This window comes from Gymnoscopelus microlampas (assembly GCF_963454915.1).
Source record: "Gymnoscopelus microlampas genome assembly, chromosome: 9".
NCBI classification, from domain to species: Eukaryota; Metazoa; Chordata; class Actinopteri; order Myctophiformes; family Myctophidae; genus Gymnoscopelus; species Gymnoscopelus microlampas.
In genome coordinates this window covers 31,418,107-31,433,411 of record NC_139946.1, presented here as the reverse complement: position 1 = coordinate 31,433,411, position 15,305 = coordinate 31,418,107, and the positions used below count along the sequence as shown (strand labels likewise).

General features: G+C 45.1%; 1 protein-coding gene across 1 annotated transcript in view; it reads left to right on the top strand.

Annotated features, from left to right (window-relative positions):
* gmds (GDP-mannose 4,6-dehydratase) overlaps window positions 1-15,305 on the top strand; it is a 167,546-nt gene that overhangs the window by 126,267 nt on the left and 25,974 nt on the right. Inside the window, exons 8-9 of the mRNA XM_084067896.1 lie at window positions 8,408-8,526; window positions 9,990-10,086. Coding sequence (XP_083924022.1) covers window positions 8,408-8,526; window positions 9,990-10,086 — 216 coding nt within the window. The remainder of the gene's footprint in view (window positions 1-8,407; window positions 8,527-9,989; window positions 10,087-15,305) is intronic.

The following is a 15,305-nucleotide window of genomic DNA, read 5'->3' as shown; positions in this document are numbered from 1 at the left end:
ATCGGGTACAAAACATCCGACTGTCAAAAAGACTAGAGCAAAGTTTCACTCTTATCTACGTACAAAGGAGAATGTCTGGGCTATGTTATTAGAGCTAATAGGGCGCTTCTTAATGGAGGCATGTGTGTTGGAGGACATGTAGGAAGGAAGTAAACCCCTCTAACCTTGTCTAACCTTGTGATGCGATAAAGACTGCGACTATAAGATATAAAAAAAAATGTGAATACTTTCTGATGAATATGAGGTTTAATATAGTTGTTGCATTATGTAAACATCAGTGTGACTCCACAGCAGTAGTAGGAGCCGATATGTCCTGGCCCTGGTATCAGTGCAGGTCATACTGTGGAGCTGTAATTTCAATACTATTTGCCTAATCTCAGTACAAGATGGCTGTGGATGATTGCGGGCGTATCCGGGAAGCAGTGGCCATGATGGATGTGGGTCCCAACAGTCCAGCTGATAACGGCCTCAGTATGACGTACATGATCTACACCATGCCCTTAGCACGAGTGTGACGTTGCACAGTGGTGTGTGTGTGTGTGTGTGTGTGTGTGTGTGTGTGTGTGTGTGTGTGTGTGTGTGTGTGTGTGTGTGTGTGCATGCATAATATTATGTGTGTTTGTGTGTGTGTGTGTGTGTGTGTGTGTGTGTGTGTGTATGCCTGTTCCCTTGCGAATGTGCGTGCATGTCTTTGCGTATCATGTGCAAGTGTGTATGCATGTTTGTGTGTTTCAGCACGCATGATCACGTGCAAGCATGCCAGTGCGCATGTTCGCGTACGTGTGTGTGTGTGTGTGTGTGTGTGTGTGTGTGTGTGTGTGTGTGTGTGTGTGTGTGTGTGTGTGTGTGTGTGTGTGTGTGCGCGCGCACTCGCCAGTGTGCGCGTTAACGTGCGCGTACGTGTTTGCGTGCGTGTTTGGTGAAATCACACGTCTCAGTGCGAGTCATTAATCTCATTATCAGTGGTATGAGGTGGGGCTGGCAGACCAGCGCTACATCTGCTACTATTCAAGACATCGTCTGGACCACGCCAAATAAGAACACACTTTTCGTCTTATTTTTCAGCCTTTTGACATTCTTGCCTCGCAGCTGTGCAAGCAAGTTGCGGAATCGAACTGCGAGCTGCTCTGATAACTGAGCTAGAAGGAACGGTTTGGGAAAGTCAGGCCCTGTCTGTCTGAAGTCGTGAAGTGACGGCCTGACAGGCTTGTCGGTTCTCCAAAACCCCATTGCAGAATCACATAGTAAAGATCCAGAATGTTCTGCGTGTCCAAACGGGGACCTGTACTGATTTACCCTTGATTTACAGTACTCAGTTGCGCCGTGTCTTGCACTGAAAATGGCAGATCCGCTGGCTCACTGAACTTGTCTTGTAGATCTGATATTTTCAGTTCACAACACTGGCATTCAACTAAAGTATAAATCAGGCCTACTATGTCATTCAGTGTGAGTAAAGCAGTCTGGCAGAGCAGCTGGACTGATGCTGTGTTCTGAGAAGGGAGTGAAGTCTTGCCTCCCTCCCCACCAAAGATCACTCCATGTGTTTTGTTTCATTTAGGACAGCGATTCAGTCAAATCGAGTGTACAAATGCATTTGGTTCCATTTGTTCACCTTCGCAGTTACATACCTGTGAGGGTCCATATGGTTCCTGTCATTCATTTAGCCGGGGAGGACCTGGAACCCCCTCAACTACTCCTGGTGGTTCCTGGTGGACCCCACGTTGAAAACCAGTGATTTAGCAGTCTTGTTTCTCAATTAAATATTTTGCCATAAGTTCTAATGTCCACTTTAATGCTTTAGCAAGATTTTAGGCTTGCATGTGTTTGCTGTGTACCGTTGTACCCTTGTGTGTATTTCAAAGTACAACACAGTCGGTAGCAACATTGATAGGCAGTGAAATTATTGTGCGTGCGTGTGTGTGTGCATGTGTGTGTGTGCGTGTGATTGTGTGAAACTGGAAGGTTAATGGCGTTAGCAGGCTGTGATTGAGGCTGATGGCTCTGGCCATAATAGCAGCTCCATTAAGTGTTTACTGTGAGCCATTACACATGTCAGCCATGGTCAGACAGGCAGAGACGGAGGAGAGAGTAACAACCTGGAAGACTAGGAGGGAGGGGGCAGCAGTCTTAATGTGTGCTTGTTATTTGGCCTAGATCGGGCTATGGCTGCACATGGTTTGTTGGTGTCCCAATGTGTTTTTGTGGCGAATGTAGCTTTATCAGGTGTATACAGTAAGTGAAAGGATGGGAGAGAACGAGATGTGCCTGTGAATTGGTTTCCATCTGTGTCATTTTGCCTTGCCAGTATACTCTGCGATGTAGGAAAAGATACAATTTTATACGCTCTGATTTTTTTTTTATGTTTCAACCTTTTTGTTACCACAGACATCACAATTGTTTCTCATCAAAGAGAAGATATGAGTGTTAGGGTGGCGCAGGCATAAATGGTAGGGCTCCTCCCCACCATCGTGGAGACTGGGGTTCAATGCCACCGGTTCGTCAAGGCGCCTGTTCAGCAGGAAGTCGAACTGGTAGGGATAGCGTGTTCCTCCACATATGTTACACACTCTTAGTGAAGCTCAGGAGGTAGAGCGGCCGCTTGGGAAACGGAAGGTTAACCAGTTTGATCCCGGGCTCTCCGTGAGTTAGTGTCGAAGTGTCCTTCGGCAAGACACTGAACTCCAAATGGCCTTGCATGGTTTCTTCCGCCGTCGGGTGTGTGAATATGTCTGTGAAAGCGTCAATGTAATGCACAAGCCCTTTGGATAAAGGTGCTATATAAATGCACCATTTACCATTCAAGTGAAAAGAAGCAGCTGGCAACTAAATGTGTATTGGGGGGAGGCGTGGTTGTCTACACCTTCCCCAGACCAACAGTAGGGTTTGGCAGTTATTAAACTAGTAAATTGAGGGAGAAAAAGAAAAAGATCAAAAGCAGTTGGTGAACAAAAATAATGATTAAATAGAAGACATTACACACAAGACAGAACATGGCCAAAATATCCAAGGTATGAAAAGTCACAACTCCCTTGAGATTAGGACAATTCTGCACACAGGCGGGGGCTTCCTCACATATCACATGTGACATATTTGACAGTTTCAATACATTTTCTCCGGGAGTATTTTGATTGCAGCATGTAGGAGGTCTAGCTCTCTGAGGCTGAGTGGGGACGGGTCAGCGAATGGCCATGAGAACAGGAAAGGTACTCTCTGAGTGTGAAGGACTCAACCTCTGAGCTGTTTATCAGATAGCAAATGAACCAGAGAAACCCAGAGAGAGAGAGAGGGAGGGAGGGAGGGGAAGCATTGGAGAGGAGAGGCGAAAAGAAAGATGGTGGAGGGAGGAGATTGGGGGAAGGAAGGTGGTAAAGAACTGGGGAGAAAGGGGGAAAATGGGGTGGAAAGAAAGAAGTAGGGATAGAGGCAAAAAAAAGAGGAGAAAGATGGACACATGGGTACACCTACACCTATAGGCCAAACCGCTTGGTGGTTATCGATGAGCAGATGTCGGAATACACACAACAACAACACACACACACACGCACACGTCTTCTCACATGGTTCCGTTCAGCCTCACTTGCCTCCACGACAAGCAGAAAATCGCACACGGTGTTATTTATTACATTACTTGGTTGAAAAATCAGCGGAGGCCATATCACTCAGCTCCTGTGATAAACATTTTCTCTGGCTCCGAGGGCAGCGGCGCGGCCCTCTTTTTCCCCACAACACCCATCATCACCGCCGTCCAGTTCGCTACATGATCCACATTCATCAGAGGGGTGTAAGAGAACCAGGCAGCTTCATTACCAGTCCAAATAATCGGCCGGTCAGACGATCAAAACAGTATTACGGTGTAGATGTCACGCGTGTTTGGTATTTCACTCTTTCCGGTGATAATTAGTTCCTGGACCCATGAGCCAGCTGAGCTGACTGGGCCAGTCAGTACTGTAGTGTACAGTACGTGAATTCATTTTTGATTTCATTCATCAGCCTGGGTCTTGTGCAAGCAAGCTGTTAATTTGTCTTGAACGTTACACAGTAACATGTTTCCATTTCCCTGTGCTCAAATGCTGAATTACTTGAGCTATGCATGAACAGTATTTAGTCTCATTCTTTGTCATTTCTACTCCATCGAGTCTCCCTTTGACTAATGACTTGTTCTGTATTTGCTTTCTCTTAAACCTTGTGTTGACAGAGAGCGAGAGACATTTGCTTTGTGAGTTTAGTTTAGTTAATTTTGCCATCAACCACACGAGCATGAAATGGAGTGACAAATGAAACACTACCTCTGGTTGCACAGGACTTTGTTTTGAAACACGAATATGTGACGATTGGTTTGTTCCGCTGTCAGTCAAACACAGGGGCCGTCACCATTGGCTGATGGCACAGTGTGAGAATCTGGTTTGTCCATTAGGGGTCAAAGGGTGAGAGGTCAGGTGACGGGCTCAGGGGAGAGATTGACACAGACCACTCAGGTGACCCCAAACTATTCCCACATAGAGCAGCATCCACTCCCCAGGGAGGAGCATTCCATCACACTGTGTGTGTGTGTGTGTGTGTGTGTGTGTGTGTGTGTGTGTGTGTGTGTGTGTGTGTGTGTGTGTGTGTGTGTGTGTGTGTGTGTGTGTGTGTGTGTGTGTGTGTGTGTGTGTGTGTGTGTGTGTGTGTGTGCGCGCACGCATAGGTATATTCATTTTGTATGTGATTGCATAATCAGTATGTGTAGATAAACCTATTTGAAACCAATACAATAGAATTGTCAGTACGTGATATTATATATACTGTATATTAAAATATATTATGTGATAAGCTCTTTGTTTACTTACAGAGATTGGAGAAACAAATTGTTTTTCTATAGGTGTGTATTTGAGTGCGCACACACGTGGGCATGTTTGTCTGCAAGTGTGTGTGTGTGTGTGTGTGTGTGTGTGTGTGTGTGTGTGTGAGAGAGAGTCACTCAGCGCTGAGTAGTACAGCAGAGGGAGCACAGATAAAATGTGCACAGCGAGACGGCCAACCTCCGCGCTGTCCAACTGTACCGCATAAAACCTGCTGATGTGGCTGGACACACACACACACACACACACACACACACACACTGATACACAAAACCCACACACAGTCTTGTCTCGCACACATCCAAGTATAGCACATAAAACGTGCTGATGTGCTGCTGGGGAAGCGAGGCGAGCAGCAGCAGGAGTCTTTAAGTCACCTCAGTAGGAGACAGAGAGCAAAGCAGAGTCCAGCCAAACTACAGACCTCACCACCATCCTCCTGTGTCCTGTCTGGATTATAGCTCCACTCTACATGACCGTGTGTGTGTGTGTGTCCTGTGATAGCACTCATGTTGATACTATATGTGTACCTCCATCCTGAAAACATGTTTGTACGCACTGCAAAATCCTGAGTGCTAATTTAACCACTTAAACGCTATATGCAGTACTACATTGACCCGAGTTCCCCAGAAGTCTATACTAGGCTTCCTCTTTTTTCCCCTCTACACTAAATATCTGCTGAGCTTGTAGATCTGAAATGTTTTCCAAATGTTTGCCCCCAGGATTGACACGTGAACCCTTAGGGTTTATGTGGTTACTTGCTTACTTACTGCCCTTTATGCCGGCTGTCATGAAGGGCAGCAACGAATGTTCTGAGCCAATGTCTTTCTAGTTCCCCAGTTGTGATGCAAGGTCTTTAGCTGTCCCTCTCACACTGTCCTACGCCAGGTGTACTTGGGTCGGCCCCTTTTACGTTTACCGTCTGGTGTCCAGTAGGGCTGTCCCTGACTCAGGATTTAGTGAGTCGACTCAGAGTCGCTGGTTTAATGTAGAGTCGACGGAGTCGTTTTATAAGGTTTTATAAAGGGGGGGGTGCGCATGCAGCAAGTGCTAGCTGCTTTTAAGAGTAAACGCTTGATTTTTTAGGGTCTGTGTCCTTCATAACCTCGAAATGCTTCCAAACTTGTTGTTTTCACTTTCGCTTTTACTTTACACCTGCGATATAACCACTCCTCCTGCACTTCTTGCAACGCGTGCTTCTGCTAGTATGCACCCCCCCCCCCCCACAAAAAAAACGGCTCTACTCAAGGAATGTGAGTCGACGTCAGGCTCCTTGCACGACGCGTCGACTTTTAGGGGACAGCCCTAGTATCCAGTAGCCTCGTTACCCAGGCGTTAGTTTTTTTGTTAGGTTTGTTAGGTTTTCCATTGCCTTCTCATAATGATGGTGGCCATGTGGTCTTGTTTACACGGGCTGAGTAGACCAGAATATTCTGTGTATTTTATTTCCATAGGCTTTTTGTGTGGAAGGTTGACAGTTTGCTGAGATCATGTTCTGTCATTCTCCAACATTGTGAGCCGTAAAGCAGGGTAGACTGCTGTTCAAAAATGTTTTCGTTAATGTTAAAATGAAAACATTCTGTTCTTTTAACTCTCAGAGTTTAAAGAACAGTGGTTGTTCTCAGTGAACAGTCACTGGTCTCTGAAAGTATACAAATGGCTACAGGTCCATTTGGCTCCATTTGTACATTCTGAGTTACAGACCCGTAAGGGTCCATTTGGTTCCTAACTATCAATCATTTAGACCTCACATGGAGAACCAGTGGTCTAGAATGTGTGTTCCAGACAACAGAAGTGCCAGTACAGTGGTCCTTGAGAGTTTGCGAAAATGTTAACCCTTTAGATAGACATACCTTATGCGCCATGCCATTAAAAAGGCTGAATTGTGCATGTTAAATGATAGCTTTAACTACATACCTCCTAAGACCAAACCCCAAACAGAGGACAGGAGCCAATAGAGTTATCATTGGCCAACAGGTGCCATATATAATCTGGCCTCATTGGGGAAATGGTTGGGGAAGAGTCTGTCCATATATATGTTTTAGGCCATATTTAACCACTTAAACCCTATATACTTAGTTGCCCAGGGTCCCATAGGGATCTATACTTGGCCCTTCCTTTTATTCCTCTACACCAAATCTCTTCATCATCAAGCCGATCTACACGTGTCGCAATGCGTTGTGAGCTTATTGTAGACTGAATATCTTCACTGAATGTTCACCCAAGAATAGAGATGCTAGGGTTCATGTGGTTGAGCAGAAATGTTTGACTATTCTAACGGGATCACAAACTTTCAACCACTACTGTGTGTGGGTGGGCTGCTGTTTGTCTGTGCAAACACATGCACATGAATGCAAGTGCCAGAATTACATCTACATCCCACTGACTGTCCGTGTGCACAAATACATATCTGACTTTCTACGTGCACGCGTGTCGGCGTATGTGTTTGTGTGTATCTGCCCCCTCTCAGTGACCGCGTCCTCGTGCATGTGTGAACACGTGCGTGTGCCTGTCTAGCGTGCCTCTCCTGACCCCGCTGGTGGCCCTTCTAATCAGGTTGGACGTGCGAGGGGTCACCAGCGCCGACCTTCTGGCTCCGGTTCACCATAAATATTATGGGACCATGCATAGACGCTCTGCCTGGCTGTTTAATATAGTGTCTCTCTCTGCTCAGGGCCCAGGACTATCAGCTTTCACTGGGGTATAGACTCGGAATAATACAGCCTGGACCTCATAGTTGCAAATAGAAGTCCAAGGCCTGATTTGCGCTCACAATGTGTCTCGTTGTGAGCTTGTAGATCGGCTATTTTAGGTGTGTGCCACTAAGTATAAATCAGGCGTAAGAGCGAGTCACAGGCAGAGAGGATGTGTTCGTCCCCACAGCGCTATATCATCTGCTCAACGATGCCTTTTATTCTGCATGTGTCTGCATTTAGCACTGGTACTGGTGTAGAGTGCATGTTTTGTTTTTCTGTGTGCCAGCAACGCATGAGGCCTATGGGAGTGCTCTGTCCTCCTTTCCCACGGTATGCCTCCCATGAGGCCTTGCGGTGACGTCAGGACAGAGGTACAGGCGGACGCCCCGCTCAGGGGTCGCAGGTTCACTTCCTGTCTGTCAGGATCCAGTTGGGCCCCGGTCCAAATCAGAGCGCCGTTATGATCTCTCAGTGATCTAAACCAGACAAACATTTTCATGTCAAGCAACCCCCAATTAATATATAATATATATATTGGCCGCGCACCCCCATATGAACATATTTTGTGCCAGGGACCCCCCTATAAAAGAACATTTGTGTTGAAAATGTAAAGAATGATTCAAAAGTGTTAGAACAATTAAACAAATAGACCTACAAGCTCCCTCTGAGATTGTAGATCTACTATTTTTGAATAGATGAAGCATGAACTACGGTTAAAGCGGTCCAAAAAAAAAAGTTAATGCTATATTAACACATTTTGAACCCCCTCAAGGAACCCTAGGGGTCCCCGTACCCCACTTTGAGAACCACTGATCTAAACCTATGTGTCTCTTTCTGTCTGTCTGTCTGTCTGTCTGTCTGTCTGTCTCTCAGGCCATGTGGATAATGCTGCAGCAGGAGACACCAGATGATTTCGTCATAGCAACGGGGGACGTGCACAGCGTGCGGGAGTTTGTAGAGGAGGCCTTCAAACATGTGGGCAAGACTATTGTGTGAGTACAAATGTACACTTGTACAGACAGTGTGTGTGTGTGTGTGTGTGTCCTCGACAGCACTGTTTTCCAGACAGTGGGTCGGGACCTGGGTTCGGGTCGCAGACCAATTTTTATGGGTCGCGAGTAAATATCTCATTTTTTTTCGTTTCATATATATATATATATTATTTCAAAAGTTTGAACAAAAAAATCACAACTTTTCATCAGTTAAAAACAATTCCAACATTTTCCAAAAGTATTTCAAATAAAATCAATAATGAAAGAACTGCCAAACTGCACGGTACGAAGAAGGTCATCAGTGACCGAAACGTTGCTTCTCTCTCAATAAATGTGCTCCTGTACCGTGCAGTTTGGCAGTGTGACTGTGCGGGCGTATTCTTTTATTATTGATGTGCACTTGTTTGCCTACGCACCTGCTCTTAAGCTTTTATTCTAGGTGTGCGAAATTTCTTTGAAAACCTTTACGAAGTAGTGAAAATAGCAGATCTACAAGCTTGTAGATCTGCTATTTTTTTTTCACTAGTTTTGGTTAGCGTCTAATTTCTCTTTTGGGTCTTGAACTAAAAGGTTTGGGAACCACTGCTTGACAGCGTTTCACTCCTGCACTCAAGTTTCTGTCTGCGCTCAAGTTTTTGTATGTACCTGTGCCTATTCTCATTTCTCACTGTCACCTGTATTATGTCCACACACACACGCACGCGCGCGCACGCACGCACGCACGCACGCACGCACGCACGCACGCACGCACGCACACACACACACACACACACACACACACACACACACACACACACACACACACACACACACACACACACACACACACACACACACACACACACACACACACACACACACACAAGATGGAATCGGTGAATCGTGTCATGACAGCCTGACTGAGGCAAAAGGCCTCCTTACACCTCATTTGGTGTCACACAGACCTCCTAACACCCCACCTCATCCGCCCCTCTACCCCTCCTCCGTCTAACACCCCCCCCCCTACCCCCTCCCCTCCTCCATCTCACCTTCCAGTCACCTCCCTGATGTTTCCTCCCCTGTCACAATGATGTGAGATTGGAAGCGCTCACCTGTTGTGTGTGTGTGTGTGTGTGTGTGTGTGTGTGTGTGTGTGTGTGTGTGTGTGTGTGTGTGTGTGTGTGTGTGTGTGTGTGTGTGTGTGTGTGTGTGTGTGTGTGTGTGTGTGTGTGTGTGGCGGTGGGGGAGGGGTGCGTGGTCTCAGAATGGGGGATGAATTGTGACATGTTTTGTCTGTCCGAGACCTTAAAGAAACAAACAGCAAAGGGAACAAGAGAAGAAGAAGCCCCAAACAGTTGTGGGAAAATTGTCATTTTCACTGAGATGTGTATAATCCCCTCTCTCTCTCTCTCTCTCTCTCTCTCTCTCTCTCTCTCTCTCTCTCTCTCTCTCTCTCTCTCTCTCTCTCTCTCTCTCCCCCCCAGTTGGGAGGGGAAGGATGAGCAAGAGGTGGGTCGTTGCCAGGAGACCGGGGTGGTGCACGTGAAGGTGGACCCAAAATACTTCCGCCCCACTGAAGTGGTGAGTCGGGCATCTGTGTGTGTGTGTGTGTGTGTGTGTGTGTATGTGACGTGAATGTTTTTATGTTGTTACACAAAACAGTAGAAAATACATCAGTAGTTCTTATAAAAAATGATATGCATGCGCATATTAGTCCAAAATATAATGTGCTTTTTATTGTGTATATTATTTTAAGAGACATTTTCAGCGATGCCCATTTGGTTTATAATTTTTTAACTGAAATAGTTTGAATATGTGGTTTGGATAAGTGATTTACTACTGTATTATGAAGACTGGCTGTCATTGTCATTAAGCATTCTATTTCAGAATAGCCCCCTGTCATTGTCATTGTCATGAAGTATTATTTTGAAGAATAGCCCCATGACCAACATTTGCTAACTTGTACCCTCCCAGTGACTTTGGGATCCTCCCATTACGAGCAGGCAAATGTTCAGGACACCTAGGGTTTATTGCGACAGCCATGGCTAGGCTGACAGCTGTCCTGCTACCTGGTGTGTGTGTGTGTGTGTGTGTGTGTGTGTGTGTGTGTGTGTGTGTGTGTGTGTGTGTGTGTGTGTGTGTGTGTGTGTGTGTGTGTGTGTGTGTGTGTGTGTGTGTGTGTGTGTGTGTGTGTGTGTGTGTGTGTGTGTGTGTGTGTGTGAATCCTCAGCTGACAGACCACCATGGTGTTTAAATGATCTTAAACTTGGCCATTCACAAATGTTCCCACCTGGAAGCAGAGATAAAGTTTTAAGGCAAGCTCTGCCCAGGTGCTATCACAGATGTTCTTCTCTGATGAATGATAGTGGGTGTTGGAGTTCACAAAAGCCTGCCTTAGTTGTAAGAGCACTTCCGTTTAGAGGCAAGTTCAGCCAAAAATGACTTTATTTCTATGGTTTACTCACCCCCTGGTGTGATGAATACAAGGAGAATTTGTGTTTGTGTAACATTGCTTTACGGTGAATGAATAAATTGCTGTCGTTAATCTTGCCATCAAGTATCTTCGTTTTTGGATTTCTTCGTTCACCGTAAAGAAATGTTATATGAGCGAGAATTCTTCCTGTATTCACCATGGGTTGAGTAAACAATGGAAATGAAGTCATTTTTGGGGGAACTTCCCCTTTAACAAATAAAGTATGATACAATACTTTTGTGAATGGGCATAACCCTGTAACACTAACAGAGATATTGAGTGGTTGAAGCTGTTAGCTACATTTATTGTTGTATGATAGAGATCAAGACACATTATTCAAAAGTGTTTTCAAGAGGGGTTTTTTTGTTTTGCTTTTGTGGTTACTTCCTTGCATTGCTGACCATGAATAACAGGTGTAAGAGTGTGAAAGCCCCACTCATCACCTCAGCACTTGAACATATGTCTCCCCATATAATTCATATGGCTTTCATGGCACAACGCATATTTCCTGTTAGTTGTGCCTGCCATTAATATAAATTAAATGCCAAGTGTTTTCCCTGTGTGTATCTGATTGCCGGTCATTGTGTCTGGGACCATGCACTTATCAGCTGTAACAGATCCAGTCAATGGCTAAAGAGACGCTTATTGTATGCTTGTTAGCAGCTGGAAACCGGCCATTTAGCCTATCTAAAAGTAATGCATCCTGCAGAAAGGTGCTGAGTGAGCACACATATTGGGGCACGCAACCTCTGGTGGTATTATTTAATGGAGAGGGCTTGTGACCTGTTGGTTGACGGTCTGAAGGGTGGTTGTGGTGGCATGTCTGTGTTCATCTGTCTGTGCCTGGTCCAAAGCACCTGTGTGTGTGAATGTGTGCTATCTTAACCATATGGATCATTTGGCAAAAATAGACAAACGTAACACATTTACAAGCGTTGCGACACACGTCTTGAGCTTGTAGTTCGGCTATTTTTGCTCTTTGACGTTCAACAAAGTATATAGTGTTTAAGTGGTTAAAGACGTTGCCTGCCTGTCAATGGGGGGATTAAGGTGCTAGATGTTGGCCCCTGTTGGCAGAGGAATGAATCCCTCAAGAGCCTTACATCCTGTGAATCTGTCCCATAGTCCCATAACCCACTCTCCTTTAGAATAAAGTGGAAAAAATGTATATGGAAAAGAAGGCAGTTGTAAGATTATTTGGAGCGTAAAACATAAATGGGGCTTTTGGGTATCTGTCAACTACTGCAGCGTTTGGGAGTACGAATCCTCCGGTGCATCCAGCATGGCCTCGCCGCGCAATTAGCCATGTTCAGGGAAGGTTAGCTTAGCTGCGAGGGCAGTCACTCTATAGCATTGGTTCTCAAAGTGGGGTACGGGGACCCCCAGGGGTACTTGAGGCGGTTCCAGGGGGTCCCCAGCTAAATGATGGATAGGAACCAAATGGACCCTTATGGTTCTGTAACTCTGAGAGTTAAATTAACTTTGATTTTATAATATAAATTGGGGTCCCAGAGGTATAAATGACATTAAATGGGGGTCCGTAGCCTAAAACATGTCAAACTGGGGGTCCTTGACATTAAAATGGTTGAGAATCACTGCTAGAAAGCCGTATAAACCTTCTCTCATTGGGGTCCCTGGCTTATCTTTTCAAATGGGGGTCCGCGGGCTAATAAGTGTCAATTTGGGGGTCCTTGACATGAAAAAGTTTGAGAACCACTGCTCTATAGCGACTACTATAGCAGGGGAAGGTCCTGAAGGATGGAGGCTCCTCACTGGCAGGTGAGCCAGGTAGGGTACAACAACAGCTGTGGCAAACCACAGAAATCTTTGGGGGGGGATTATTTGGCTTAACGCTTACATTGGGAGAAAAATGGGGTAAATACTGTATAATTGGCTATAACATTTAGAAGAACCCCCCCCATGCAATCCTTGTCTTTCTCTGTCAAAGTGTGAGGTATGCATGGTTTCATCTCTATTCTAATCATGCCTACAGTATCTCTAAATGCTTGGGAGGTCCCTTCGCTGTCATCGCTGTGGCCCAAGGGTGTCGGAGCCGCTCCTTGGTGGAGGGGTGGGGGGGTATAGGGTTACTCCTGGCTGTTGTGGCCTGGATTAACTGACAGGTTCTCAGTTTAAAGGCAGCAGTGGCCCCTGTGCTGTGCAGTGGCTCAGTGGGATTAGAGGGAAGCTCCAGCTGAGTGATGGCGGAGGATTAGGGAAGAGACGCCGCTGACTGACGGCTCAGAGAAGGGAAGCCCCCCCCCCCGGTCAACACACCTGGGGGCCTAATAGTCTGTGTTAGTTATGTGTAATTATTCATTCAACTTTCTAACCCCACCAACGTTATTATAGTTTTTACATTTTAATTAGATTTCATTTTTGTTTATTTATATTTTGACTTTGTTTTCAGTTTAGATTTTATTTGTTTTTAAAGTGGGTTTGCTGGTTTACTTTACTTTTATTTTGTGAAAAGGCTTAGTCATGGTTTCGTTTTTTATTAGGTTTAATATGGGGCATTTGTCAGAGGTGAGATTCGAAAAGGTCAGAAGAAAACATACCACTTATAATAACAAAAACGCCACTAAATTTCTGCACAGTTAAAACTGGCACAACAAAAAATGTGTAAGATAGATAAAATACTAGGCTTACGTATTTATGACAGACTAAAACTAAGGATTTTTAGTTTTACAATTACAGTTTTAGATTATAATTATTTTCTAAAACCTTTTATTTTTTAATCCTGTTGACTAAAATACTCTTTCAATTATAGTTTTTATTATTACATTAGCTTCAGTTAACTATACTTATTAACTTTGAACCCCACATGTTAAAATTCTACACTCATGCCTAATTTATTCTCCATCGTACGACGACTATCGCGCTCCGTACACAGCAGACTATGTTCGGTGCGCGACACCGTTCAACAACAGGACTCCTTCTTTATTAACTATGCCTAAACCTAACCTTAACCCTAACCTCACAAACACTATGCCTAAACCTAACCTTAACCCTAACCTCACAAACACTATGCCTAAACCTAACCTTAACCTTAACCCTAACCTCACAAACACTATGCCTACTAAACCTAACCTTAACCCTAACCTCACAAACACTATGCCTAACCATAACCTCACAGATATTATGCCTAAACCTGACCACAAAACCTTGCCCACCTGAACAAAACACCTGGGAAAGAGAGTCCAGTTGAACAACAATATAAATGGGGCTTCAGGATTTGTAAGTGCAGCACCCACTGCAACCCCACCGCCAGCCTGATGTAGACACGTTACCCATTTACCAACAAATAAATACTAGCACCTGATTTACTTTAGGGCAAGCCAATCATGCACTCACCTCATTGTATGTCCCACCATGAATAAAACACCAGTTAACCCTGTAGAATGCCATAGACATACCGTAATCTAATATTGTAATAGTTTGTGTTTGTATTGATGAGTGTCAGTCTACGTTTAATCATTTAGCTGTAGGCATTGAGGAAATCGTCGCTGTCGAGTGAAAACCTCATATATCCAAAACCATTCCTTTATTATAATTTTGAAAATAAATTGTGAAAATAGTCAATCTACAAGCTCACAACTTGTAAAGATTTTGGACATTTTTGAAAAATTGTGGTTAAAAGTGAAAAAGAGATTGAAGAGCATTTAACCTCTGACCCCATGAGACAGGAAGTAAGTGACACTATCTTCACCACTACTCAACTGGAAGTACCTGTCATCGTCAAGTGTGTGCGTGTGTGTGAGAGAGACACAGGCAAAGAAAGATGTAGGGGGAGGGGGGGGGTGTTATATCCTCTCCATTACCAATTTGTCTAACTCAGACTGTTGAGTTACTCTTTATTTTCCATCAGCCATGGCAGAAACGAGTGCCTACGTATGAGCACATACTGTGCTGGCGGGTGCGTGTGGCTGTAGTATGTGGGGTGGGTGGGGAGGGGGTGTCCCGGGGCTGTGTGCTAATATATGTGTAATTCATCATTAGCCCTGTCAGAGCATATGTCTGACACGAGCTCATTTATCTCCCCCGGCCCTCGGGACAGGAGGGGCAGACCTGGGTGAGGGGCTGCGAGGGTTAAATGCGCAGGTGTGCCTGCTGTGTTGGTGCAGGGGAGGTCTGTCTTATGGTTAGGAACACATGTTGGGTGTGCGTGTGTGTGTGTGTGCGTGCACATCTGCATGTATGTTTATTGGCCTCTTTAACACCCGCGGGCTGCTTCGGTACTGCGGTGCTTTCCTGTTGGTCGTGGAAAAAGAAAAACGGGCGCCAGGCGTGCGTAGACGTTTTCTGCACGGGTGAAAACGCGGCGGTT